This window comes from Fundulus heteroclitus, unplaced genomic scaffold, assembly GCF_011125445.2.
Source record: "Fundulus heteroclitus isolate FHET01 unplaced genomic scaffold, MU-UCD_Fhet_4.1 scaffold_46, whole genome shotgun sequence".
NCBI classification, from domain to species: Eukaryota; Metazoa; Chordata; class Actinopteri; order Cyprinodontiformes; family Fundulidae; genus Fundulus; species Fundulus heteroclitus.
Window position 1 is genome coordinate 2,150,536 of NW_023396879.1, and position 27,094 is coordinate 2,177,629.

Genomic DNA, 27,094 nt, shown 5'->3' on the forward strand with positions numbered 1-27,094 from the left:
TCTGTATAATATGATTGATTTTGACTTTGTAAAGCGCCTTGAGATGACATGTTTCATGAATTGGCGCTATATAAATAAAATTGATTTAACCTGAACCATTAAAACCTTTTATAGGTCTGGGTGGTTCTGTAACACCTGAATGGGTCTGAATCAGAACCTGACAGCAAAATGTATAAAACTGGAGTTATTTAACAACGAACCAGTGGGCAGAAAACCCGAGCTTCACCAGCACCAAAGATTCCTGACAGGTCTCCATCTCTCTGGTCGACTAGCGGCGCCAGCACCAAGCTCCAGACGCCACCAGACTCTTCATGTGTCGTCCCACGCTGGAGAAATCACCTATCAAGTTCTACCAGAACTTCTCTGACCCGGTACTTCCCTCTCTGCCTGCTCTCCATTTCTACCCCGTCTCCCCTGACAGAACCCGACCAGTGGTCGTCCTTTTAAGTAGCTTATTGTTCACCGTCATATGAACTTTATTGTTAAATAATCATTGGTAAGTCACTTTGAGGCGTGAACCAAGTTTCTGACTTTTCTTCTTGGAACCCTGATATGATTAGTTTTTTTTCCTGAAACATTTCCCCACAGAAAGTCTCCATTAATTCATCTTTATTAAGGTTTCAGCTAATCATTTCAATCTTTCACAGTAAATCAAAAACATTTTCCAGAAACATTTGACAAGACGACAGACGTTAAACAAAAATAGATCCATGCCGGATTCTGACAGGATGTGGCACAAAGCTGAAACACAAATACAGAAAATAAAGATTTCCAGTGGATCAAACAAATAAATTACATTTAATCTACAATAAAAATTAAGACATTATATTTGTGCACATGACTGATATGTAGAAGATGCTTGCAGACCGTTTCCCTTTAGAAGACCAACACCTAGTTAGCCACTTTGAGATATTGATGCTAATAATAAGCTAGCTTTAGCTCAATAAATTAAAAATAAATTTCTACCTTTTTTAACAATCCTCCTAAACAAGTTTATATTCAGTTTTAACATTTAAGACCTCAGAGAAATGTATGGACTGATAAAGATTGAGCGGTTTAGCTAATATGCTAGCTAAATTGAAGCTTTCACTGTGAGAAATATTAAACTTTGATTTAATTTTTAAATGTTTTATTAAAGTTAGCCTATTACAAGCCTTTGAGACTGTGTCTGAGTGGAGATTAAATTGTTTTAAACCCTGAAACTTGCATATTTGTACAACTAAAGCGCTAACTAAGCTAACTGAGCTAACAGCATCCGGCTTTGTTTGGCTAAGACAAAGCTAACATGTTAGCACAGATCAGTTGCACAAAACACCCTGACGTTTGAGAGCAGATTCTAAAGGTCTAAACTTGTCAGCTATAGCCGTGGTTTATCAAATTAAAATAAAATGACCAACATTTTGTTGACTGAAGGCTGTAACGTGTTTAAAACTGTTAAAGTACATTTAAGAGGAAAACAACCAAAAGTAAATTTCTCACTGACAGGAACACTAAAGCTAAAATGTGGAATTTGTTTGAGAACTTTTAACACCGAAGTTGATTTAAAGGACAAGACAAAAAGAAATTAAACAGAATAAAATCGAAGCCTCTTTCAGTGTAATCGTGCTACTTTTAATTCCTGTAGGCTACCACCTTCTAATTCTCAGAGAGAACATCGATATCTTCACCTGAAGCGTCCATTTTGTTAATGTGTTTTTGGTTTGACACGTGTTGAAGAAAGTTGGCCTTAGAACAGCTAAAACGGTTCATTTGATTCTGAGCTCGGGACGATTTGAGGAGCTAAAACCATTTCCTGAATGGAAACGTTCCAGAACTCATGCCAGTCTCTGATCAGGGGAAACTTTCAGCAGTTTAATGGAAGCTAGCTGGTGGTTTATCATCATGCAGCTCTGAACATGACATCATTCATGCTGTGGAAGGATCTTCAGCTGTAAAGCAGCTGCAGAAAGCTGATCAGACCAGAAACGGTCAGATTCGTCTGTCAGGGATGGATGGGATGTTTAACTTACAGCCGTTAATTTCCTTAAGTGGCATTCTGACATCTTCACTGTAAAACCTTCTCTCCTTTTGTGGAAGTCTACATAGAATTACAGAAAATATTTGCCTGTTTCCATAAAACCTTCAGGGTGTTTTGAGCAACGCAAAGTATTCTGACCAGAAAGTAAATTAGAATTTCAGTTTTTTGGTAAAATCCATTTCCTGAACCTAATTATAACAAACGTGACAATTTAATGGGACGAAATGTTCTGATAAATGTGGTTCTCAGAAAATGTTTGAAGTTTAAACACATTCTGTTATGTGGGGAACACGAGGAACATCAGTCTGCAGCTTTAGCAGCTAAAGGAAGTTTGAATCTTTCCAGGACAACCATCATGTGGAAGACAATGTATCTGTTGACAAGGCAACGGGCATCATACCAACATCCTGAGACCCGTCTCCGTGGAGACAGGAGGGCAATAACTCTTTTAGAAATCCTATAAATGTATTAAATTAAAAATGAACTTTATCAAAAGATGGCACTTTATGACATGGATGTAAAGATCTTACTCGCTTACTTTAAATCAAAATAAATCATCTTGGTCTGATGATACTGTTCAAGGCGAACGAAGGTTTTAACTGAGAGTCAAAATGATTTAATTGCTGTTATGACTCTGACCCTTCATGCTGAATCGGCATCATTTCTGCTCAAAATGAAGAAAAAACATGAAGCTGCTGTTTGCAGCCGCTGCCGTTAAAGTGACTCCTGCTGGAGACGGAGGCAGAAAAGCAAAAAGCTTTTTAGCAACTCAGTATTTTTCTGATCTGGAATAAATTCATGCAGAAAATCTTTAACCAGAGCTGCAGTGTCTTATTATTTAGGGAAGGTTTGACTCCAAACCTGCTGTGACATCACGGCTGCTTCCTGGGTTCAGCCGGCCAATCAGAGGCTTTCCTGCTGACCTTAAGGTGTTTTATGCATCGTTTGCTGCAGCTCTGCATGCATCGACATTCAGAATATGAAATCTCAAGTTTTAAACATGCCGTGAAAACACCCCCCTCCCTGGGAATGTTCCCAACAGAACCAGAACTTTTCAGTAGAAGGGTTTAGCCCGAGAAATGAAACCTCTGTTTCTGTTCAGGAGCGTTCAGACCGTCAGAGTTTCCTCCGTGGAAACCTGATCAGCGGCTTCGTTAGTTTTAGAGTCGGAGAAACGGAGCAACTCAACCTCTCCAGTTTGGAACATCTGCAGAACCAGGAGCTCTTCCTGACAGAACACGGCCCAGACTGTTCTCAGACTTTTGTGATTCACATTTCAGTCAGATCCACTGCAGATGAAGATCTTTAATCAACTGTTTTCTTTAGGCCATCGGTTAACTTTGTAACCTGTAAAATGAATAAAGAGTTTGTCATCATGCGTCAGAGGATGCTTTAACAAATTCAGCTCTAAGTGGTGCTCTGTGTGCAAATGTTCAGGCTAAAAACCTCAAGGTTCTCCCAAAACTCACAGATAAACTTCATCAGGAACGCAGAATCAGACCAAGTGAAAATGGGAGCAGGATTTAACCTGCAGTCACAAAACCAGCCACTAGATGGCAGAATAGTCAAAGCGTTCTTGCTTTGCTGGCATCTGAACATCTTTTACAGACAATCAGGACTGGATCAGTTGGTGCTGTCTAGTCCTACGGTTCCAGAACCAGAACCAGAACCTTTCAGGGTGAGAAGCACAGTTTGAGCCCTGATGGCATGAACGTTTCCCACTGAGAGGCTGAGAAGCTCCGACTCTGCTGCAGAAGGTCTGACATCAGAAAAACTGTGTGCATGTGTCTGTCTGTGAGACACCTGGCTGAGACACCTGGCTGAGACATGGGTGGAGTCAGGTAACGGTGATGCAGGAAGTGATGGTCCTCATTGACGCAGAAGACAGCTGTGTGACCTGTGGAAGTATTTTTTGCATGTTGGGAAGCGGCTGAGCTGCTGGAGTCGGTGTGAAGACGTCCTCCGTGTGTCTCTGCAGGACGCTAGGACAGGACGTCCTCCATGTGTCTCTGCAGGACGCTAGGACAGGACGTCCTCCGTGTGTCTCTGCAGGACGCTAGGACAGGACGTCCTCCATGTGTCTCTGCAGGACGCTAGGACAGGACGTCCAGCGTTACCGTCCCTCTCTGTCTCTTCAGGACGCTCACCGCCTGCTCATGCGTGACTCCCTGGAGGCTCTCGCCGTTCACCGACAGGATCTGATCGCCGCGCTTCAGACGCCCGTCCACCGCCGCCGCGCCCTGAAACAGCGAGAGGATGCTGAGGATGGAGAACCGGACGGAGAACCGGACGGAGAACCGGACGGAGAACCGGACGGAACCAGCGCCGCCATCAACAGTGTCCTGTCACAAATATCCATTAGAACCAGAGAGGAACCTCTGGCTCTGATGGAACCAGCAATAAGAATAATCTGGACAGAGACGTGTTGACGGCAGAACCACACGATGTTCCTGAGGAACCAAGTGATCCTTGTTCCATTAGATCAACATGGAACCAATGGAAGTGACGGAACCTCAGGCTAAGGACCGGTTCTGACCTTACTGAAGACGGTTTTCACGTAGATTGGAAGGTCTCCATGTGGACTGCCGAAGCCGCCAACGATGCTGAAGCCCAGACCCTCAGAACCTTTCTCCAGGGTGATGCTGCGGGGCCGCGGCCCCCTGAGAACAGAGAACAGAGAACACAGGTCAGGCTTGGGTTCTAGCTCCCACCACTGGGTACCGCGTGTGTCTGTTCTCACTCAGGTTCCGCAGCGGTGTGCGTGTCGGTGCTGGCCGACAGACTGGTGCTGCTGGTCCAACTCTCCACCTGGGAGGCCACGGCGCTGATGTTGGTGTCCGCCACCACCTGGGGAACCGCAGAGAACCAGCAGAGAACCAGAGAACCAGAGGAACCAGCAGAGGAACCAGCAGAGAACCAGAGAACCAGCAGAGGAACCAGCAGAGGAACCAGCAGAGGAACCAGCAGAGAACCAGCAGAGACCCAGCAGAGGAACCAGCAGAGGAACCAGAGAACCAGCAGAGGAACCAGCAGAGGACCACATAGGACCAAACAGAGAACCAGCAGAGGAACCAGCAGAGAACCAACAGAGAACCAGCAGAGAACCAGCAGAGAACCAGCAGAGGAACCAGCAGAGGAACCAGCAGAGGATCAGAAGCTGTTTTATCTCAGTGTGGGTGTAGAACAGAATGTAAAAGTTCAGTTCTAAGGATCTAAGTGATCGGTTCTTCTCCAGGTTCTCCTGATCAGCAGCGTTAGTCACCTCTGTGACCGGGGAAGGGTCAAACGTCATCTCCAACGTTCTCCACGCCCCTCTACCTCTGAAGAGGAACCTCAGTGCTTTGAGTTACTTACATCTTATTCTAAGTGGGTCATCAACAGAACCAGGGTTCCAGAGCCAGCAGCTCATCAACAACAGAGGCTGCAGATGTGTCCTAGTCAAAGTCCAGACATAACCCAAGGGGCTCCACACGGAGCAGAAAAATGTAGAACCTGATAGAAACCAGATCCGTGGGACGAGAACAATAGAGGTTCCTCACACGTCTAATGGAACATTAGAGGTTCCTCACACGTCAGGTGAGAACATTAGAGGTTCCTGACACATCTGATGGGAACATTAGAGGTTCCTCACACATCTAATGGGAACATTAGAGATTCCTCACATGTCTGACGAGAACATTAGAGGTTCCTCACACATCTAATGGGAACATTAGAGGTTCCTCACACATCTGATAAGAACATTAGAGGTTCCTCACACACCTAATGGGAACATTAGAGGTTCCTCACACATCTAATGGGAACATTAGAGGTTCCTCACACATCTGATGGGAACATTAGAGGTTCCTCAAACGTCAGACGAGAACATCAGAGGTTCCTCACATGTCAGACGAGAACATTAGAGGTTCCTCACAGATCTAGTGGAACATTAGATGTTCCTGACACATGTCAGATGAGAACATTAGAGGTTCCTCACACATCTGATGAGAACATTAGAGGTTCCTCACATGTGAGATGAGAACATTAGAGGTTCCTCACACATCTGATGAGAACATTAGAGGTTCCTCACACACCTAATGGGAACATTAGAGGTTCCTCACAGATCTAATGGAACATTAGAGGTTCCTCACAGATCTAATGGAACATTAGAGGTTCCTCACAGATCTAATGGAACATTAGAGGTTCCTCAGGGCTGAGACGCGGTTCCCCTGCAGCAGGTGTTCTGCTCTTACCTGCAGACGGATGTTCCCGTAGCTGTTCTTCAGGATGGTGACCACCTGGCTGTGGGACAGGCCGTCCACTGACTGACCGCCGATGCTGACGATCCGGTCTCCCACCTGCAGAACCACAGTTTCAGGAGGACACTAGTAGGTTCTCCGTGTAAACGTCAGCCTTCCAGGACGTTATTCTTCAGAACCAATCAGAACCGGGTTCTGCCGGGTCGCGGTCTCACCTTCAGCCGCTGGGTCTTGGCGGCGACGCCGCTGGCCTGGATCATGGCGATGAAGACGGGGACGTCCCCCAGAGGACTGCCCTTCCCCCCCGCCACGCTCACCCCCAGCGAGTCGCCGGCGCCCTGAGTGGGTCACAGACAGTCAGTACCAGAACCAACCGGACCAGAACTCTTTTTCATGAACCCAGAGTTTCAACAGGGAGGTTCTGTGTGTTCTGCTCAGTGATCGGACCCAGAATGATTGTTCCTACTGTTGGTTCTGCTAAACATTAGCAGGTTCTTGGTGTCCAGATTTACCAGTAGGTGGTTCTACTGGACCTAGTTTGTTCCCTGGTTCTGAGGATGGTTCTGGACTGGGTCCAGGACTCTGATTCAGGAGAACTTCTTGGAGGGTTCGTTGTCTTTTTTCTGGACCGGCCTCCTTTGGGTTAGAACCAATCTGGAACCGTTTTGGACCGGTTGGAGAGGTTCTTTATGGTGAACTGGACCAAGTGCTGGACGGGCCGGGCTTCTGCCAATCGGTACCGTTGTGTAAACGGACCGTTTTGTCTCCAGAACCACAGTGAGGAGGCTCGTTCCTCATAAAACGCTAGAACCTTTGCCACTCTGCAGAACCACGTGGTTCTGGTTCCAGTTTGAACCTGCTGGGTTACGGCTCGGTTGGGATGAAACGTCCCGAGGTAGAACGTGGAGGAGAGTGGACCAGCATGTCCGGTACCAGCTGGACATCGTTTGGGCCGGTTCAGCGGTTCTGAGAACCCCCCCCCCCCCCCAGAGGTTCTGGGTGACGTGTGCGTCGTTCAGCAGAACCTGCAGATGACCTGCTGAGAGCTGTGGTCCAATCAGAGAGCAGCAGACTGAATAGTAAAGGCTTGGCCTGACGCTGGGTTCTGGTTCTGGTTCTGGTTCTGACTGAAGCCAACAGACCGGGAGGCTACAGAACAGGTTCTGCTGCCTGTGGTACCTGTGGTACCTGTGGTACCTGTGGGCGGCTGAAACAGGACAGACTAGGTCTCAGTTACCCTGGTGATGTCCACCGTCCGGACGCCGTCCTCCAGTCCTGCACAGAGACACAGTCAGCATGACCTTCATCACCCACCAGCTCCTCCTCCTCCTCCTCCTCCTTCTTACCTGGGCAGGAAGTGATGTCACTGCTGGTGTTGTTGAGCGACTCGGCGGTGACGGGGGGCTCAGGTGAGGCGGGTGTTGGTAGGAGGGGCGGAGCCACAACACCTGAGCTGCTGCTGCTGATGTGACTCATCTGAAAGGAGACAGGAACGTTTATCTCTCAGCGTGAGAACCGGACCTCCACCACAAACACCAGCCGTCTCTGGCGTCAGCAGAACCTGTCCTGACCCGGTGCTGACCCGGTGCTGACCCGGTCCTGACCCGGTCCTGACCCGGTTCTGACCCAGTCCTGACCTGGTTCTGACCCGGTCCTGACCCGGTTCTGACCCAGTCCTGACCCGGTTCTGACCCGGTCCTGACCCAGTCCTGACCCGGTTCTGACCCAGTCCTGACCTGGTTCTGACCCGGTCCTGACCCGGTTCTGACCCAGTCCTGACCCGGTCCTGACCCGGTCCAGACACCCACCTGGCTGCCCATGCAGGTCAGTCTGGAGGAGATCCAGGAAGCAGCTTTCAGGCGGCCCAGCTCCAGCAGGACGGGCTTCCGGGCGCACTGCAGGACCCACAGGGAGACAAACGGCGCTGATGAAGGCGGGTCCAGCTCTGAGTCCAGAGCCAGAACCAGAACCAGAACCAGAACCGGACACCGCCTCCTGCTCACCTTCAGCATGGCGGCCACGGCTTCCTGGGAGGCGTGGCGCGTGTCCTCGCCGTTCACCGCCAGGATCTGGTCTCCCTGCATCAGACGCCCGTCCAGCTCAGCGGCGCCCCCTCTGACCACCTCTGAGACGAACACGCCGCTGCCGCTCCTGACACACATCACACACCGTCAGTACAACTCTGGACCGGACCTCCTGGTACCGATGCTGAGGTTCTGTAGATCAGCACCGCCGCCTGCTCTACTCTGTGCTGGGTTCATACCCTGATGCATTATGGGTATTATCCCTTTGATGAGGAACCAGGATCACACGTTCTGCCTCTAGGAGTCAAGAACCGACCCGGATAGAAAGGTTTGGGTTTCTGCTCATGGTGACCAGAACAAGGTTCTGCAGAACTTAAAGTTCCTGAATGCTTCTATCCTGGTTCCACCACAACTCTGACCAACCTCTGGTTCTGGTCCGGTCCCCGTACAGAGTTCTGGGCTCTGAGCGGGACCGGCCCGGTTAATGACAGAACAAAAAGTCGGACCTCTTGCCCACGATGCTGAAGCCCAGTCCTCTGCCGCTCTTCTTCTGCAGCTCCACCTGAAACACGTCCAGGTTCTCCTCCTCTCGGTACTGGGCCTCGTCCCTCAGAACCGTCAGACGGACCTTGGCAGGAGTCTGACGCAGCGCGGCGATGGCCTCTTCGTGGGACGCCCCGCGGAGATCCACGCCGTTCACCTGCACAGACAGAACCGGGGGTCCGCGGTGTTAGCGCAGCAGAACCAGCACCGGCACCGGGTCAAGCAGCTGTACCTCCAGGATCTGGTCCCCGGCCCACAGCCGGCCGTCTCTGGCTGCTGCTCCTTCCTCGTAGACCTCATGGATCATGATGGCGTCCTGGAGGGGAGAGCGGGACCCGTTTGTGAGGAAAGTGGTTCTGGTTCCACTTAGCAGAACATCAGGAACAAAGAACGGATCCAAACGTGGAGCTTGTTACCAGCTGAGTGTCTCTTCCTCCCACTATGCTGAGACCCAGTCCAGATCGACCCTTACAGATCTCCAGAACCGTCTCCTGACCCGGAACCACTGCACAGCAGGACGGATCTGAGGAAGAGGAGGAGTTCAGAACCCCAGCTGAGGAAGTAACTCTTCGTCCCAGATGAAGGTACCTTTGTCAGCAGCGTGTTCGTCGGCGCCGCCCAGAGGAGGAGAAGCTGCCGCCTGTTTGCTGGAGCCGCTGTTGGATCTGCAGGACTGGACCCAGGTCAGAACAGAACATTAAACCGGCTCCACCAGCTGCAAATCAACGTCTCCTGCTCAGTTTGGATGAGCAGAACCAGAACCAGAACCAGTTTGGATGGCTGTCAGAGAACCCGCATGCAGCAGCGTTTGTTCTGGGGTTCCCCTGCAGATCCGTCAGTCAGCTGGACCTTCACACTCAGGGAGGTCCGGTCCATCTTAACGATGTCTGAGCTTCATCAGACCCGTTTTAAATATCCGCTGGTTCTACGGGTCAGACCGGACCGCCCTCAGTGCCACCCAGCTGGGCTCAGAGCATGCTCTCCCTGACCCTAACCCTTCCATCAAGCACGGTTCTGGTTCTCGTCATGAAGTTCCCTGAATTATAACACATTTGTCCTAAATACTAAAAACACTCAGTATTTAACTGAAATTAGTCCAGTGGAACCGGGTCGGCCTGAAATCAGAGAACAGAGTTCTGCATGCTGGGTCGGTTCGGTTCTGAGCATTTGCTCAACTTTTGGGTTTTAATAAAGTTAAATGGCAGCCATCTAAACCGATCCAACCGCCTTCAGAGGCGTTAAATTAAGAGATTCTGCAGACGGAGAGAAGGTCCGATTCTGAATGCCTAACGATGTTTTTGAGGTGCGGAAGGTGTTTTCGATTGTTTTGGCTGTTACCTGAAGCTCCGGCGACACCCTTGGAGCCTGCAGCTCATTTTCTGGAGACTCTGCAGCTTTGAGCCTCTGCAGGAGGAAACAGAGATCAGAGGAGGTCAAGGAGACGGCGTCCTGTCCTGATTAGGTCAGCAGAAGCTGGTCTGTGGGGTATTAACGCTGAGAGGAGGCGCTGCCTTCACCAGGAGCTGCTGTTTCCAGTGGTGGGCACTGCTAACCAAACAGTTAGCATCACAAACTCATTACCTAAACAAAAATGTTAGCTGCATGACCGTTAAACTGATGATAAATTAGGAAATCAGCTGAAGCTAACACTAGCCGCTAAAGTCCTGCAGAGACTGGAACTCCTGCAGCAGCTTAGCCTTCCTCATGAGCTGATGATCATCTTCTACATCATCCAGTCCATCTCTGTGTGGTTCAGTTCATCCACAAAACCTGACAGGTCCAAAATACAAAAATTAGATCTGCAGAGAGGATCTTCATGACTGACCTTCCATCCAATCATGACCTGTACAGGTCCAGGACCAGTAAAAGGGCTGCTAGCTTAGCTGTCGACCCATCCTGGGCTCCATCTGAATACCCCCAAGAACAGCTCCTAGCTATTAGCTCCTAGCTATTAGCTCCTAGCTATTAGCTAAGAGCTACTAGCTCCTAGCTATTAGCTCCTAGCTATTAGCTCCTAGCTATTAGCTCCTTGACCTTTCATGGTGTCAACAGTCAGGACTATCACAGGGACAGAGGCGATTTGGACTGCTGTGCTGATTTCAGACAGCCTGTAACTCCGGCATCATTAGGTGACGGAAACGCTCATGGAGGATTCTAGTCAAATCCGGGCCTACAGCCTTCTCACAATGACTTACGAAGTGCACCGTCTCTTCTGACATTTTTGCTGATTTCTCTGAAGGAGCTGTGCTGATACATCATAATAACTGAGATACCTAAACGGTTCTTAGCGCCGTTATGGGACGTTGCGGGGATGCTAGGTAAAGCTAGCCGTGGAGGGAGCATACAGGCTCCTTTTTCTACCTCCTTCCTCACTGACTGCACTATTCAGACAGCTCTGATGATGGCGACTGCTGATGGACTTATTCTTTGGTTAAAGAGCCTTTGCTCTGTAAGGGTGTTGATTGAGGCCTGGTCTCAGGTTATTCAGACGTTCACCTTAAGGGCGGCGCTACAGAGCACCGACGGCTAAAACGAGCCGACACAGAACCAGGTTCTACCCCCAGGCTGCTCCTGATCTGACCTTTTCCCTGAATAATGTTTTTTTCTGCTACAGATTGTGGGTGCTGTTCTACTCGCTGTTACTTGTCTGCCTGTTTTTTTTTCTACACACGCTGCAAACGCTGGAAACCAGAGTCATATTCCTTGTCTGTACCCACATACACTGCAAATTAAGTGCATTCTGGTTCTGATAGCCGCTAACCCCCGGCTATCACTCAAGTGTCACGTCTCCAGTCTAAAGGTTCTGCATACAGTGCATGACGAACGTGCAGCGCTGAATTTTTGAGGAGATAGCCGTTTTAGTTCAGGATAAATTACTTTTAAACTTTAACTTTTACACGGCAGTGAAGGTAATGAGAAGAATATTCTATCCCTCTGCACCCAGACGGCTTTATTTAGGAAAAACTGTGAGTGTGGGTTCAAAGCCAGTGTTGCCAGTTATTGTGGGAGAATCAAGCCGGCAGCATTTTTACCTCTACCTTGTTAACAGTAGAGATCAACAGGCCCAAAGTCGCTGATAATAAACAGACCTGGCAACACTGCTGGAAGCCTGGAACACAGTGCTGAGTGTTTCTGGGGGTCCCTTTCGTCCTCTATTATTGAACTTTTTAACAAATGTGCAACGAGTTGGGAGGTTTCTGGTTACTTATTGTTGTAACATCAATGAAATCATATATGGAAACAAAAGCCTCTGAATCTCTCAGGTTGTGTTAGCAGAATGTTTTTCTAGAAAAACACGTGAGTAACTGAAGGTGTCAAAGTTTCTCTGAACCTTTCTCAGCGTGTCCACCTCTGTTAGCCTCTTGGTGGCGCCGTCGCTGCTTCTGTTTCCGTCATTCCAGACAAACTCGTCCCTCTTGGGTTCGTCCTGTTCAGCAGACCAGAGGTGAGTTCACAGCTCTGACCTGAGGTTACTCACTGATCTGATTCATTTCCAGCTGGACACTGACCCGAGCTTGCGGAGGGGGTGGGAGCACCAGCCCGGCCGGGGGCTGCTCAGAGGGGGCGGAGCTACCAAGCTGACCTGGAGACACACACTGACAGAAACAGAGACGGTCCACAGTTAGTTGTGGTTTTATATTACCTAGAATAAAAGTATTTTGACATTTTCATCTGAATTTTTATGCAAGAAGCTTTATTAGAATTACACTAGGGGGCGGTAATCATCTGCTGATGGTAACCTAAGAGGAAGAAGCAGAGCTCTGTCAGACAAGACGCTGTGGCTAGGCTAATACTAGCAGATCAGCCGCAATCAACTGCTTACTGTAATATTGATAAAAGGCTTCTGCTTACTATCAATATTCTGGACTCAGAAAAACTCAGTCACACTGTCAAAGGAAACAATTAAAAGACCTGGTGGGATAAATGTTTACCGTTTTCTCCTACACACACACACACACACACACACACACACACAAATGTACTTTAATTTTCATAAATGCAAATAAATATATTGTCAATAAAACCAGAATGTGACATCTGCACCCATGTATGCCGCGGGTCAAGGCGTCAGCCGCTGGACGGGAGCTTTTGGAGGGAATCACCATAGCAACCAATGACTCAGCAGCTCCCATGAACCGCTAACCTGGCCTGTAAAGGCTCCACATCCTTCACGTGGACGTGCATATTCGAGGTGGACTCCTGGTTTTGGATAATAATCCTAAAGTCACTTCAGACACGGGACCTGCCCACCAGCTCCACCGTCGGCTGTTGCTAAGGTCCGCGTTGCCGTAGTTACTGTGCAGGATGATGAATATCCAGGATGATGACCGTCTTGGTTTTAACTCAGCGAGGCTGCGGTCAGGTATTAGTGAGAGGCGAGAACGAAGCTGCAGCGGGACGTTGGGTGTGATTACCTTCATCCATGTAATCTCTGCTGTTTCTCCATAAAGTGCTGCAACTTGACCACTTCACCGTTTCCTGATTCAACAACTCTAGGAAGTCAGTTATGGTTTGACTTTCCTACCACAACGGCGCCCAGAGCTGAACTTTCCTGGCCGTGGATGCTGAGTCACACGTTGCCCTCAGCAGGAAGACGTCTTCACATCAAACTGTGGGATCAGCTTGATCACAGCTCGTCTCTGGGCGCTGACAGCTGAGCCGTGGCTTTCTGCTGGAGAAGAAACGGCTCTGGGCGCTAAGCTAGCTCATCAGACAGGCCGCCATCAGACAGGCCGCCATCAGACAGGCCGCCATCAGACAGGCCGCCATCAGACAGAGCCTGTGGGAACTGTGGGCAGTAGGGACGCCGGACCATGAAGGGTAAAGGTCAGAGAGTCTGAGACGGTAAGCAGACACCACGCCCGGTGTGTGGAACCCTAAGGTAGTTCAGGTATGTTGGATTATTATCTGAAATCTGCTTTATTGTAAGGTTTGGAGTCCTGAGCCTGCAGCCGCGGCTCCACCCTGAAGATGGTGGATGTTTCCTGAGGTGTGAGCGCTTACCTCTGGGCCGGCTGGGCTCGGGGTGGGAGGAGGAGGCGGAGTCGTTAACGGGGAAACGGCCATCTGGTCGATAGCGTCGTCATTTCTGCAGACACACAGAAGAAGAAAGAGAAACTGAACATGAAGGAGTGTGTTCTGCAGAGGTGGAACCAAGGCATTACCTCCCAAGTCACAATTCAGTCTCAAGTCTCAGGCAAGACTAACGAGTCCCAAGTCAAGTCCAGGTTCTATGGTCTAAATTTAAAGTCATAATGAGCTATACCTGAAACACTGCAGTGAGTTAGCCTGCACCTGTTCTCTCACTTAGAAAGTACTCCTGGGTCTGCTGCAGGTTTGATAACTGGGATCAGCTGACTTGGGATCAGTCTGGGTGTAATTCAGATAATCTGGAGAAGAACAGCAGCCCAGAGCATCCAAACCCACACATTTCTCCCAGCATGCCTTGCAGTCCTACCTCAGCAAGATGAGCTTCACCTTGGAGGCGGCGCTTTTAATGATGGCCGAGGCGTTCTGGTGGCTCCGCCCATAAAGAATCTGGTTGTTGATCTGACAGACAAACGGATAATTAAACTCGTTAGGTGATGAAGAGGAGGCTGAGCTTCATCACACCCGTTTTAGTGAGACAGAGGAAGAATCAGCAGGACTTCTAAACTCTAGAAGGTCTTAGATGTTCCTGAAGGAAAACTGTGGAGTAGCTGGATTTCCTTTCACTGTTCAGTTAGCATGCTGCCTTTATTTAGAAAACACTTTAGAACCACCAAGGTCAACAAAGTGCAGTAAATAACAGTAATCTTTAAATTACACAAGTAAAACACAGACGAGCTAAAATAGACAAATATGATGGTTAAAATAATTAAATCTCTGTCTCTCAACAACAACGTCAGTGATGAAGATCATGAAGCCTCCTCACCTCCAGCAGCTCGTCTCCCACCTGGATGCGTCCGTCCCGGGAGGCCGGCCCACCTGGGTGCAGTCCCACCACGAAGATGCTGAGGCGGGAGCGGTCCCGGTTCCCGGCCAGGCTGAGACCCAGACCCTGCCGGTCCTTCTCCAGCTCCACACTCAGCAGCTCCCCCTGGAGCTCCCCATAGCGCTCAGACCAACGCTCTGCAGAGACAGGAGGACACTCACACCCGGCCTGGCACAACGAGAACCTGAGCAAACACCTCTCTGAGGAGCAGCAGCAGTTTGACACCGACTGGGGGATAAACCAGGGAACTGATAAAAACGTTCTGCTCCCAGAACCGTCATTCATCAGCAGCCCATAGAACCTCATGGAGCAGGGACTACTACTACTACTACTGATACTACTATTACTACTGCTACTGATACTACTACTACTACTACTACTACTACTGCTACTACTACTGATACTACTGCTACTGATACTACTACTACTACTACTACTACTACTACTGATACTACTACTGCTACTGATACTACTACTGATACTACTGCTACTACTACTACTACTACTGATACTACTGCTACTACTACTACTACTACTACTACTACTGCTACTACTACTGATACTACTGCTACTGATACTACTACTACTACTACTACTACTACTACTGATACTACTACTGCTACTGATACTACTACTGATACTACTGCTACTACTACTACTACTACTGCTACTACTACTACTACTGATACTACTATTACTACTGCTACTACTACTACTACTACTACTGCTACTACTACTACTACTACTACTGCTACTACTACTACTACTACTACTACTGCTACTACTACTGATACTACTGCTACTGATACTACTACTACTATTACTACTACTGATACTACTATTACTACTGATACTGCTACTACTACTACTACTGCTACTACTACTATTACTACTACTGATACTACTACTACTACTGCTACTGATACTACTGATACTACTACTGATACTACTGCTACTGATACTACTACTACTACTACTACTACTGATACTACTACTGCTACTGATACTACTACTACTACTGCTACTACTATTACTACTGCTACTACTACTACTACTACTACTACTACTGATACTACTATTACTACTGCTACTACTACTACTACTACTACTGCTACTACTACTACTACTACTGCTACTACTACTGATACTACTGCTACTGATACTACTACTACTACTACTACTGCTGATACTACTACTGCTACTGCTACTACTACTACTACTACTACTGATACTACTACTACTACTACTACTGATACTACTGCTACTGATACTACTACTACTACTGCTGATACTACTACTGCTACTGATACTACTACTACTACTACTACTACTACTACTACTACTACTACTACTGATACTACTATTACTGCTACTACTACTACTACTACTACTACTACTACTACTGCTACTACTACTACTACTACTGATACTACTACTACTACTACTACTGCTACTACTACTACTACTACTACTGATACTACTACTACTACTGATACTACTACTACTACTGATACTACTACTACTACTGATACTACTACTACTACTACTACTACTACTGATACTACTACTACTACTGATACTACTACTACTACTGATACTACTACTACTACTGATACTACTACTACTACTACTACTACTACTACTGCTGGTCATGAAACCTGCCCTAGAGATGCTTAACTAGTCCTGTTGATCCTAAAAACAGTCAGGTTCACCGTTAAACCAGACCTGGAGAAGATGAAACCATACGGACTCTACCGGGGTACACCTTCTATGATGCCACCAGTGGATGGTGGACTGGGCAACAGTCAGAGGTCTGAGTTGTTGAGGACGGCTCTAAGGACACAGACGTGAAGGAACTGGTACCGGTTCTGACCAGTGGTCTCGTCTAGATAACATTACATCAGCGAACGGTGGAAAATGGTCGTATGAGACCGCGGACGGCTCGGTAATAAACTCGTCTCTTCCAGGTTTCCTCCAGACATCCAGGTCTTCTCTAATCCTTCAAGGCGAACTGGACCAGCAGGATTCTGATGGGCTCCTGCTGTTTTCTTTGGACTTTGGCTGCTTTTGGGGCAGTTTCACACCTTCTAGTCGACCATTTTCAAAGAGAACTGTCTCAGATTAGGAGAGTGAAGGTGTGCAGCAGGAGCCTCCTGATGGAGGAGCTGAGGAGCAACAGCATCCTGCAGGACTTTTATCTTCATGATAAATCCTCCCAGACTCCATCCACGGCGCTGTTGTTATAGATTTCAAAATAAAAGCATCCTTGTTAGTTCTCTCTGGGGCCAGAGCTTCATGGGGAGGTTCTCCTCGTGTTAACAGGCTCTGGCTGTGAGCTCGGTTCTCAGGGTTCTCAGGGTTCTCAGCTAGAACTGAGGCAACATCCAGCTGCCTCTGAAAGACTTTCTGTCTCCTACGTTATTAAAAAGCTGCTGCTGGCATAAAAACCAAGAGCAGAACAAAGAACCTTCAGAACTGAGAGCGTCCCTCGTGTTAGAAGAGCGACGAATATTGAGATTAATCACCGACAGCAGCGGAAAACGGGTAACTATTAAAAGTCTATCAACAACATAATCTGAGTCCCGCTTCATCTAGAAGCTCCTTGATTCTGTCAAAGTTCTGATTGTGGGTCCAGGAAGGAAGCCCAGCAGCTCCCAGTAGCATCTTTGTCTGGAGGAAACACTTCAACATTGTTCTGACTCAGAACCTCCACACAGAGACATAAACCTAGAAATCCTCCCAGGACCAGCCGTCTGCTGGAGGAGCAGCTATATCTGATGATGAAGCTGCTCCTCATCGTTAAAGGCGGAGCTGATTGGACCCAGGATCCGGGATTCCTGAACCGTAGAGGTGGAGCATAGACGGAGCAGTAAATCCTGAACTGCACCTTTAAGATTTGAGTTCAGGAAGTCCACAAAATGCAGTTCAAAGTCTTCAGCTGATCCAAAATGCTGCAGCAAGAGTTCTGATGAAAATCAACCAGAGGGATCATATTTCTCCTGTTTTAGCTTCCCTTCATTGGCTTCCTGTTAAATCAAGAATAGAATTTAAAATTCTTCTTCTAACGTATAAAGCCCTTAATAATCAAGCTCCATCATATATCAGAGCTCTGATTACCCCGTATGTTCCTAACAGAGCACTTCGCTCTCAGACTGCAGGTCTGCTGGTGGTTCCTAGAGTCTCTAAAAGTAGAATGGGAGGCAGATCCTTTAGCTATCAGGCTCCTCTCCTGTGGAACCAACTCCCAGTTTTGGTCCGTGAGGCAGACACCCCGTCTACTTTTAAGACTAATCTTAAAACTTTCCTTTGTGACAAAGCTTCTAGTCAGAGTGGCTCATGTTACCCTGAGCTACCTCTATAGTTAGGCTGCGTTTATCTAATAGTCCCTTTAACATGTGAAAAGCTCAGCGCCTTTCGACACAAATTCACACGTAGAAGTTCAGATTGGTGAGGCTTTAGTTTCACGGATTAAAGGTCCTGGTCTGAAGGACATTTGACTGATGAAGGGCGATCGTGTGCAGCAAGGCTCTCCGCCACCAGGAGCAGTAAGGAGGAGAAAGTTCAAATCAATCGATTTTATAAACCAAGTTAGTCACAAAAATCTGTTTTATGGTGTTAAAAAACAATTGACGTTTTCCTGAGCCTGGCTCTTCATGTAAACCTAACTTTCTATTTTCATGGATTATGCTGACAGCTCTGCAGGAGAAGCAGGTACCCTTCAGCTCCCAGGGATCCTTTCCATGTCCTCCACTGCCCAGGCAGCTTCTACTTTATAGAAATAGTTCTTATAGACCTGCAGACTGAATATGTTTTCTGTTATTCTAATAACGCATTTACAAAAATGCCAGTGCCTGAATATCATATTAAGAAAAATACGTATTTTGAGTATTTAATATTTATATTAAATAAAGGAATCATGTGCAGATGAAGGATGGTAAAAAATGTAAAATAATAATTTAAACTTTTCCTGCTTAAGGATGCAGAGCAACTTAAAACTGGTAACTTTTACATAAATGTATATTTTACATATTGGTTAAAACTGTCACCATGTCCTGAGAGGAAAACACGAGGCATATTAAAGTCCAGCTCCTATTTAAAGCTTTCATTTACCCCAGGAAGCCAAAGCTTGAGGCTTTCAGTGGGAAAGGGCCAGCTAATAATAATAATAATAATAATAATAATAATAATAATAATAATGCTAAATTCTAATATCGGTGGCTGTCCCTGTAACTGCAGCAGCATCTGGGGTCTGATGATGTTTCTGCTTCATGTGTTTCACCAGGAAGCAGAAACATGGAGACGATGCAGAGTTCCTCCCTCACCGTGCATCGGTGCTGCAGCCCAGGGTCACCGCAGTGCTACAGTTAACCCTACACCAGCTACATCAATTACACCATCACCTACACCAGCTAAATCAGCAGCTACAGCTACATCAGCTGCTGAAGCCGAGGGTCACTGCAGTGCTACAGTTAACCCTACACCACCTACACCTACATCAGCTACACCATCAACTAAATCACCAGCAGCTACATCTACATCAGCAGCTGCAGCCCAGGGTCACCGCAGTGCTACACCTACACCATCACCTACACCAGCTACAGCAGCAGCTGCAGCCCTGAGGACATTGATCTGCTCCCTGCTGCAGGCTGATGGCTGCAGATCCATCAGGACCGGATCGGTTCTGGTCCCTCTGATCCAGCTCCTGTCCCGCAGACATGGAGCAGCGTGGACAGGACTGAGAACCAGGGCCAGGAAGAGTCCTTGAGGCCAGCTGGCCTCAGGGGTTCCACGGGTTCTGTGGGGAACACCTAGAACCAGCAGTGGTTCTGGTGGACAGAACGGGTTCAGCTCAGAACAGCCAGCAGAGATTAATTACTGCAGCGTCCACCAGAACCGAGCGAAGGTCAGCAGAACCAGAGAGCGGTACCAGTACCGCTGGTACGGGTCACATTGTGGGTCAGGGAACCACCACTGCTGCCCCCTGGTGGCCGTCCAGGTTAGATCACTTCCACCAACCTGGTCCGATGGTCCCATCTGGATCTGAGCGGTTCTGTTCGGCTTTACAACCCAAACCCAGCAGCCAATTATCAGGTAGAGCAGCTCAGGTGCTCGTTAAGGCCATCAGCCAATCAGCCATCAGCCAATCAGCCATCAGCCATCAGCCAATCACACGGCGGTGACTGGTCAGCTCTTCATGGAGACTGTTGAAGTCCACCTGCTGGAGCTGAAGCACCGGGGACCGGACCGGGGACCGGACCGGGGACCGGACCGGGGACCGGACACCGGACCGGACACCGGACCGGGGACTCCAGAACCAACATATCTGCTGGGATTTTAACTCGCAACCACCCGTCAGGTTTACAGAGCATGGCCTGAAGAAGCAGCAGCTGGGAACGGGCCCTGGGTCCAGTAGCTCTCACAACCACTGGTTCCGACCCAGTTCTGTAGAACACCGGACCTGAAGGAACAACAACAACGGAACCCTGAAGGTTCTGTTCCACGGCAGAGCAGAACCCGGTGGAACCTGCTGTCCACAGGCTGGTGGTGCTGGTATGGAGGTGTGGGATGTTTTCCTGACACACTTTGGGTTCCTCAGAACCAACCGGTACCGCTGCTGACCCACAGTGGACCTGGGTTCTGGTGGCTTCCTCCAGGTGGGTACTGCTTCAAAGCCCACAGAACTCCAGCCCCGGTGTGACGCCGTCGCATCATACGAACCGGAACCGACGCGTTGTTGGTTCTGGAGGTCAACCGGGCTGCAGCTAGGTGTACCTAATAAAGAGGCCAGTCCGTTCACCTCGCGGCTCTGCAGAATTACGGTAAATGACGTTTCACGGTGACTTTGGGTCGACCCGGATCTCTGCGCTCCGTCCGGAACTTGGATCGGATCGAGTGGTTCTGGACTCCTAACGCAGACTTCATTAAAATCTTTAGCAGGACTAAAGCGACGGTACCCCAAGTTCTTCACGGCACCGGCAGAACCGGCGGTCCGTCCGGGCTGCTCAGCAGCACCGGCAGAACGGGCGGCGCAGCGGGAAGGTGACCTCCCTCCCGCAGCGGGACTCACCGGGCTGCAGCATGGTCCATGCTCCGGTCCTCACGCCGCCACATGAAGCCGCGGGAGAGGCGCAGATCCGCCGCGGTGTCGGTCGCTGCGGATTCCCGGGATCCGGTAGCGTGAGTCAGCTGCTGCGGTGCTGAGGCGGAGCGCCCCTCCCCCACCGCCCGCTGCTCTGGTGCCGCTGGAACAATCAGAACCCAGCAGAACCGGACCGGTCGGGAGGCGGCTCCTCATCCCAGAACCAGACAGTGACCCAAAATGTTTCCCCTGAGCTTCTACGGAACCGGTTCTGTTCACATCATGCAGACGTCCTGGTTTCTAAGCTGCAGCCGTCCAGGAGAACCAGAATCAGGCAGAACCGGCAGTTTGTTCAGAACCTGTATGTTCTGGTTCCTTAAAGTCCAAAACATTCTGCTGATCTGCTCCGGTTCTGGTTCCGTCAGTCCTCACATGTGAAGCAGGAAAAATAAATCCCATCGGATTTGTCTGAACCTCATTCAGACGGGCCGTCCAGAACTGGCTCAGAGGTTCTGAAGGTCTCAGAGGTTCTGGAGGTCTCAGAGGTTCTGGAGGTCTCAGAGGTTCTGAAGGTCTCAGAGGTTCTGGAGGTCTCAGAGGTTCTGAAGGTCTCAGAGGTTCTGAAGGTATCAGAGGTTCTGAAGGTCTCAGAGGGCCCGTCAGCGCCTGCTGCTCTGACCCAGTTTCTCTACAGACTCCATCAGAATCGTCTGGTTTAATTACTTTTGGACCTCTGTGGACACAGGCTGATATTTAACGCTCACACTTCAGACCGGTTCTGACCCAAAACCAGCTACAGGCACAGCCTGCAGACGGGGAGATGTTCTGACCCAACTGAGGCAGCACCTTTATGTTCTGGTCCCAGAAGTATTCACACCCCAGAGCTCCTGCTGCAAGCTGAACCCGAGGTTCTGGTCCCAGACACAATAAGAGAGACCGGGCCAAGACGGCCTCCATTGGAAAGTTCCAGAACCAGAACCAGAACCACACTGCTGACCCAATAGAACACAAAGGCCCGTCTCCTGGTGATCCCCAAGGAAATATTCTGTAGACCTTTTAGGAAGGTGTGAAACTAACAGGGTATCAGAACCAGAACGTATCAGAACCAGAACGTATCAGAACCAGAACGTATCAGAACCAGAACGTTAGAGCTGCAGTCAGCATGGTGCTGGTTCCGTCATGGACCTGGACCTGCTGTCAGTGATGTCACCGTGAATTCTGCTCTCTGCAGCAGAACACCGACCATCAGTACCAGACCTTAAGCCCGGTCCACCTTTGGTTCTGATGCAGGACGATGATCCGGAACCAGCAGCAGCTCAGAAAGTCTCAATAGAACAAGAAGTCTTGGAGTGGCCTAGTCAAAGCCCCGACCTAAATGTAATTGAAGCCTTGGTGTGGCCTTAAACAGGTCTGGAGAAATCAATCTAAACTCCACAGTACCAGGCTCGGTACCAGGCTCAGTACCAGGCCCACAGAACCATTCAGAGATTCTGATGCCAGACCTGTTTGAAGCCCAGTGGCTGAGCCGTCCTTTCCACCAGAACCACCAGAACCACCGGGTCACAGAAATCCATTTAACAGTTTCTACTGATTTTCCTACTGGATGTTCAGCTCAGAGTGTGCTGATGGTTCTGATCCAACCTGGACGGTGCAGATTTAGATTTTAACCAAACTCAGAGGTCGGTTCTGAACCGCAGCAACAGTCCTCATTCGGACCTTAATGTCCTCATTTCCTCTGCTCCAAACATCAGACCAGAATCTGCTCCACAGCTTCGGCTACCTCCATCTGAACCTCTGCTGCTACGGACAAACAGAACCAGACTGGACCAGAACATCCATCCAACTCGGACTTTACAGTTCATGAAAATCTGAATGAATCTAAAGACGCATCAATTTATTTCAGTCTGAACATCATTTATTGACAAAAACAAGCTTTTAGATTCAAACCTCATTATTGATCAAATAATTCCAGTTTCCTTCAGCTCCATCATTGCGTCTGGAACAGTTTCTTATTTTTAAAATACTTGAAGTTTTGACTGATTTAAGTAAAGTGAAACAGATTGGTACATTTCACCCAGGAGAAAGGAGGTATTTCAGGAGAAATCAGAATATTTGTGAGATCAGAGAGAAGACAGCAATCCAGCAGGAAGCATCAGATCCTGCTGGAAAACACCGGGTCCCAGTAGAACCAGCAGCCAATCAGCTCCTGACATCACAACAACCAGCAACTGCAAGAAAAGCCCCACCCGCCCGGTTCAGACGCCCAAACCCAAACCAAGCGCACCCAGACCAGAGCAGGCAGCAACAGCGAGGAAAGCCGCAGAGAGAAGGAGCAGAGATAAAATCAACGAGAACGATCAAAACACGTCGTCTCTGAGAGCCGAGCGAGGTCTATGGACGGGACGGAGGAACCGCTGCTTCAAACGAGTCCTGAAAGACACAAACACACAGATTAACGTTCACACGGGTCCTTAAAGACGCAGATTAACGTTCACACGGGTCCTTAAAGACAAAAACCCACAGATTAATGTTCATAAGAGTCCTTAAAGACACGGATTAACGTTCACACGAGTCCTTAAAGACAAAAACGCACAGATTAATGTTCATAGGAGTCCTTAAAGACACAGATTAATGTTCACACGAGTTCTTAAAGACACGGATTAACGTTCAAACGAGTCCTTAAAGACACAGATTAATGTTCACACGAGTTCTTAAAGACACGGATTAACGTTCAAACGAGTCCTTAAAGTCACAGATTAATGTTCACACGAGTTCTTAAAGACAAAAACGCACAGATTAATGTTCATAGGAGTCCTTAAAGACGCAGATTAACGTTCACACGAGTCCTTAAAGACAAAAACGCACAGATTAATGTTCAAACGAGTCCTTAAAGACACAGATTAATGTTCACACGAGTTCTTAAAGACACGGATTAACGTTCAAACGAGTCCTTAAAGACACAGATTAATGTTCACACGAGTTCTTAAAGACAAAAACGCACAGATTAATGTTCATAGGAGTCCTTAAAGACGCAGATTAATGTTCAAACGAGTCCTTAAAGACACAGATTAATGTTCACACGAGTTCTTAAAGACACGGATTAACGTTCAAACGAGTCCTTAAAGACACAGATTAATGTTCACACGAGTTCTTAAAGACAAAAACGCACAGATTAATGTTCATAAAAGTCCTTAAAGACGTGAATTAACGTTCACACGGGTCCTTAAAGATGCAGATTAACATTCACACGAGTCCTTAAAGACACAGACACACAGATTAACGTTCACACGAGTCCTTAAAGACGCAGATTAACGTTCACACGAGTCCTTAAAGACGCAGATTTAACCTTCACACGAGTCCTTAAAGACACAAACACACGGATTAACGTTCACAAGTCCTTAAAGACACAGATTAACATTCACATGAGTCCTTAAAGACACAAACACACAGATTAACGTTCACACGAGTCCTTAAAGACGCAGATTTAACCTTCACACGAGTCCTTAAAGACACAAACACACAGATTAACGTTCACATGAGTCCTTAAAGACGCAGATTAACATTCACACGAGTCCTTAAAGACGCAGATTTAACCTTCACACGAGTCCTTAAAGACACAAACACACAGATTAACGTTCACATGAGTCCTTAAAGACGCGGATTAACGTTGACACAAGTCCTTAAAGACGCAGATTTAACCTTCACACGAGTCCTTAAAGACACAAACACACAGATTAACGTTCACACGAGTCCTTAAAGACGCAGATTTAACCTTCACACGAGTCCTTAAAGACACAAACACACAGATTAACGTTCACATGAGTCCTTAAAGACGCAGATTAACATTCACACGAGTCCTTAAAGACGCAGATTTAACCTTCACACGAGTCCTTAAAGACGCAGATTTAACCTTCACACGAGTCCTTAAAGACACAAACACACGGATTAACGTTCACAAGTCCTTAAAGACACAGATTAACATTCACATGAGTCCTTAAAGACACAAACACACGGATAAACGTTCACAAGTCCTTAAAGACACAGATTAACATTCACATGAGTCCTTAAAGACACAAACACACGGATTAATGTTCACAAGTCCTTAAAGACACAGATTAACATTCACATGAGTCCTTAAAGACACAGACACACAGATTAACGTTCACACGAGTCCTTAAAGACGCAGATTAACGTTCACACGAGTCCTTAAAGACGCAGATTTAACCTTCACACGAGTCCTTAAAGACACAAACACACGGATTAACGTTCACAAGTCCTTAAAGACACAGATTAACATTCACACGAGTCCTTAAAGACACAGACACACAGATTAACGTTCACACGAGTCCTTAAAGACGCAGATTAACGTTCACACGAGTCCTTAAAGATGCAGATTTAACCTTCACACGAGTCCTTAAAGACACAAACACACAGATTAACGTTCACATGAGTCCTTAAAGACGCAGATTAACATTCACACGAGTCCTTAAAGACGCAGATTTAACCTTCACACGAGTCCTTAAAGACACAAACACACAGATTAACGTTCACATGAGTCCTTAAAGACACGGATTAACGTTGACACAAGTCCTTAAAGACGCAGATTTAACCTTCACACGAGTCCTTAAAGATGCAAATTAACTTTCACACAAATCCTTAAAGATGCAGATTAACATTCACACGAGTCCTTAAAGATGCAGATTAACATTCACACGAGTCCTTAAAGATGCAGATTAACATTCACACGAGTCCTTAAATACACAAACACACAGATTAATGTTCATAAGAGTCCTTAAAGACACGGATTAACATTCACACGAGTCCTTAAAGATACAGATTAACGTTCACACGAGTCCTTAAAGATGCAGATTAACATTCACACGAGTCCTTAAAGACGCAGATTAACATTCAGACGAGTTCTTAAAGACACAAACACACAGATTAATGTTCATAAAAGTCCTTAAAGACGTGGATTAACGTTCACACGGGTCCTCAAAGATGCAGATTAACATTCACACAAGTCCTTAAAGATGCAGATTAACATTCACACGAGTCCTTAAAGACGCAGATTTAACATTCAGACGAGTGCTTAAAGACACAAACACACAGTGTTCTCCCCACGGAAAGGGCAACCCAGCGTACATAGGATATTACTCAGTATTCCACTTTTGTTTGTTTATTTATTTTTGTTCAAAAAGGGAACCAGGTAATAAACCTGGAATAATAAGAAATGCAATATTTCAATTTCCATGTATATACTACAACCAACACAGCTCCCCAGTTCTTTACCTCAATAGCCCAATAACATTAAATAACATCCAAAATACAAATAAATAATAATATTAATATACTATAACAATAATAATCCATAATCATCATCATCATCATCATCATGAGCGTTTAACGACGATGATGATCGTCGTTAAACTGAAGTGAACTGAAGTGAACTGAAGTCCAGGAACAGCATCCACACGTGCGTGTTCTTCTCCTCCAGGTGTGTCAGGCTCAGGTGAAGAGCAGAGGAGATGGCGTCCTCAGTGGAGCGGTTCCGTCGGTAGGCAAACTGGAACGGGTCGAGTGTTGATGGGAGACTGGAGACGATGTGTTCCTTTACCAGCCTTTCAAAGCACTTCATCATGATGGGAGTCAGTGCAACAGGCCGGTAGTCGTTGAAACAGGTGACTTGAGGTTTCTTTGGCACCGGAATGATGGAGGCAGACTTGAAGCATGCTGGCACTGTGGCTTGATGGGGAACAGCTTTCACTGCTGGAGTGCTGCTTAGTGCCTCAAACCTCCCAAAGAAGTTATTTAGTCCATTGAGGAAGTCAGCATCAACTTCACCCACCGGGGGGGAGGGCGTGTTGTATTCAGTAATCGCCTGTATGCCTTTCCACATGCTCCTGGTGTTGCTGGCGTCATGGAAAAGCTCCTGGATTTTCTGACTGTGGTTCTGCTTTGCTAGCCTGATGGCACGGTTCAGGTTGGCTCTCGCTGTCCTCAGAGCTTCCTTGTCTCCAGACTTGAAGGCTGAGTTCTGCTTTTAGCGCTTGACGGACCTCCGCAGTAATCCAGGGTCGTTGGTTGGCTCGGGTGATGATGGTCTTGGTGGTGCTGACGTCCTCAATGCATTTGTTGATGTAGGCTGACACAGTCATGGCGTACTCATCAATGTTGATCTTGTCCTCATAAGTTGCTGCAGCTTTGAACATGTTCCAGTCAGAG

The 27,094-nt window shown here is 47.6% G+C and overlaps 1 protein-coding gene across 1 annotated transcript in view; it reads right to left on the minus strand.

Annotated features, from left to right (window-relative positions):
- Positions 1 to 594: 594 nt before the first annotated feature.
- The window catches only part of patj (PATJ crumbs cell polarity complex component), a 61,557-nt gene continuing 35,057 nt past the window's right edge, over positions 595 to 27,094 (minus strand). The window contains exons 30-48 of the mRNA XM_036131984.1: positions 14,734 to 14,930; positions 14,278 to 14,369; positions 13,824 to 13,908; positions 12,329 to 12,415; positions 12,151 to 12,246; positions 10,158 to 10,223; positions 9,408 to 9,492; positions 9,236 to 9,342; positions 9,052 to 9,135; positions 8,783 to 8,976; positions 8,256 to 8,403; positions 8,061 to 8,147; positions 7,599 to 7,728; positions 7,490 to 7,527; positions 6,468 to 6,590; positions 6,247 to 6,351; positions 4,758 to 4,864; positions 4,554 to 4,677; positions 595 to 4,257 (exon numbers count right to left, since the gene is read on the minus strand). Of these exons, the coding sequence (XP_035987877.1) occupies positions 4,111 to 4,257; positions 4,554 to 4,677; positions 4,758 to 4,864; positions 6,247 to 6,351; positions 6,468 to 6,590; positions 7,490 to 7,527; positions 7,599 to 7,728; positions 8,061 to 8,147; positions 8,256 to 8,403; positions 8,783 to 8,976; positions 9,052 to 9,135; positions 9,236 to 9,342; positions 9,408 to 9,492; positions 10,158 to 10,223; positions 12,151 to 12,246; positions 12,329 to 12,415; positions 13,824 to 13,908; positions 14,278 to 14,369; positions 14,734 to 14,930 (2,102 nt within the window). The 3' untranslated portion in view covers positions 595 to 4,110. The remainder of the gene's footprint in view (positions 4,258 to 4,553; positions 4,678 to 4,757; positions 4,865 to 6,246; positions 6,352 to 6,467; positions 6,591 to 7,489; positions 7,528 to 7,598; positions 7,729 to 8,060; positions 8,148 to 8,255; positions 8,404 to 8,782; positions 8,977 to 9,051; positions 9,136 to 9,235; positions 9,343 to 9,407; positions 9,493 to 10,157; positions 10,224 to 12,150; positions 12,247 to 12,328; positions 12,416 to 13,823; positions 13,909 to 14,277; positions 14,370 to 14,733; positions 14,931 to 27,094) is intronic.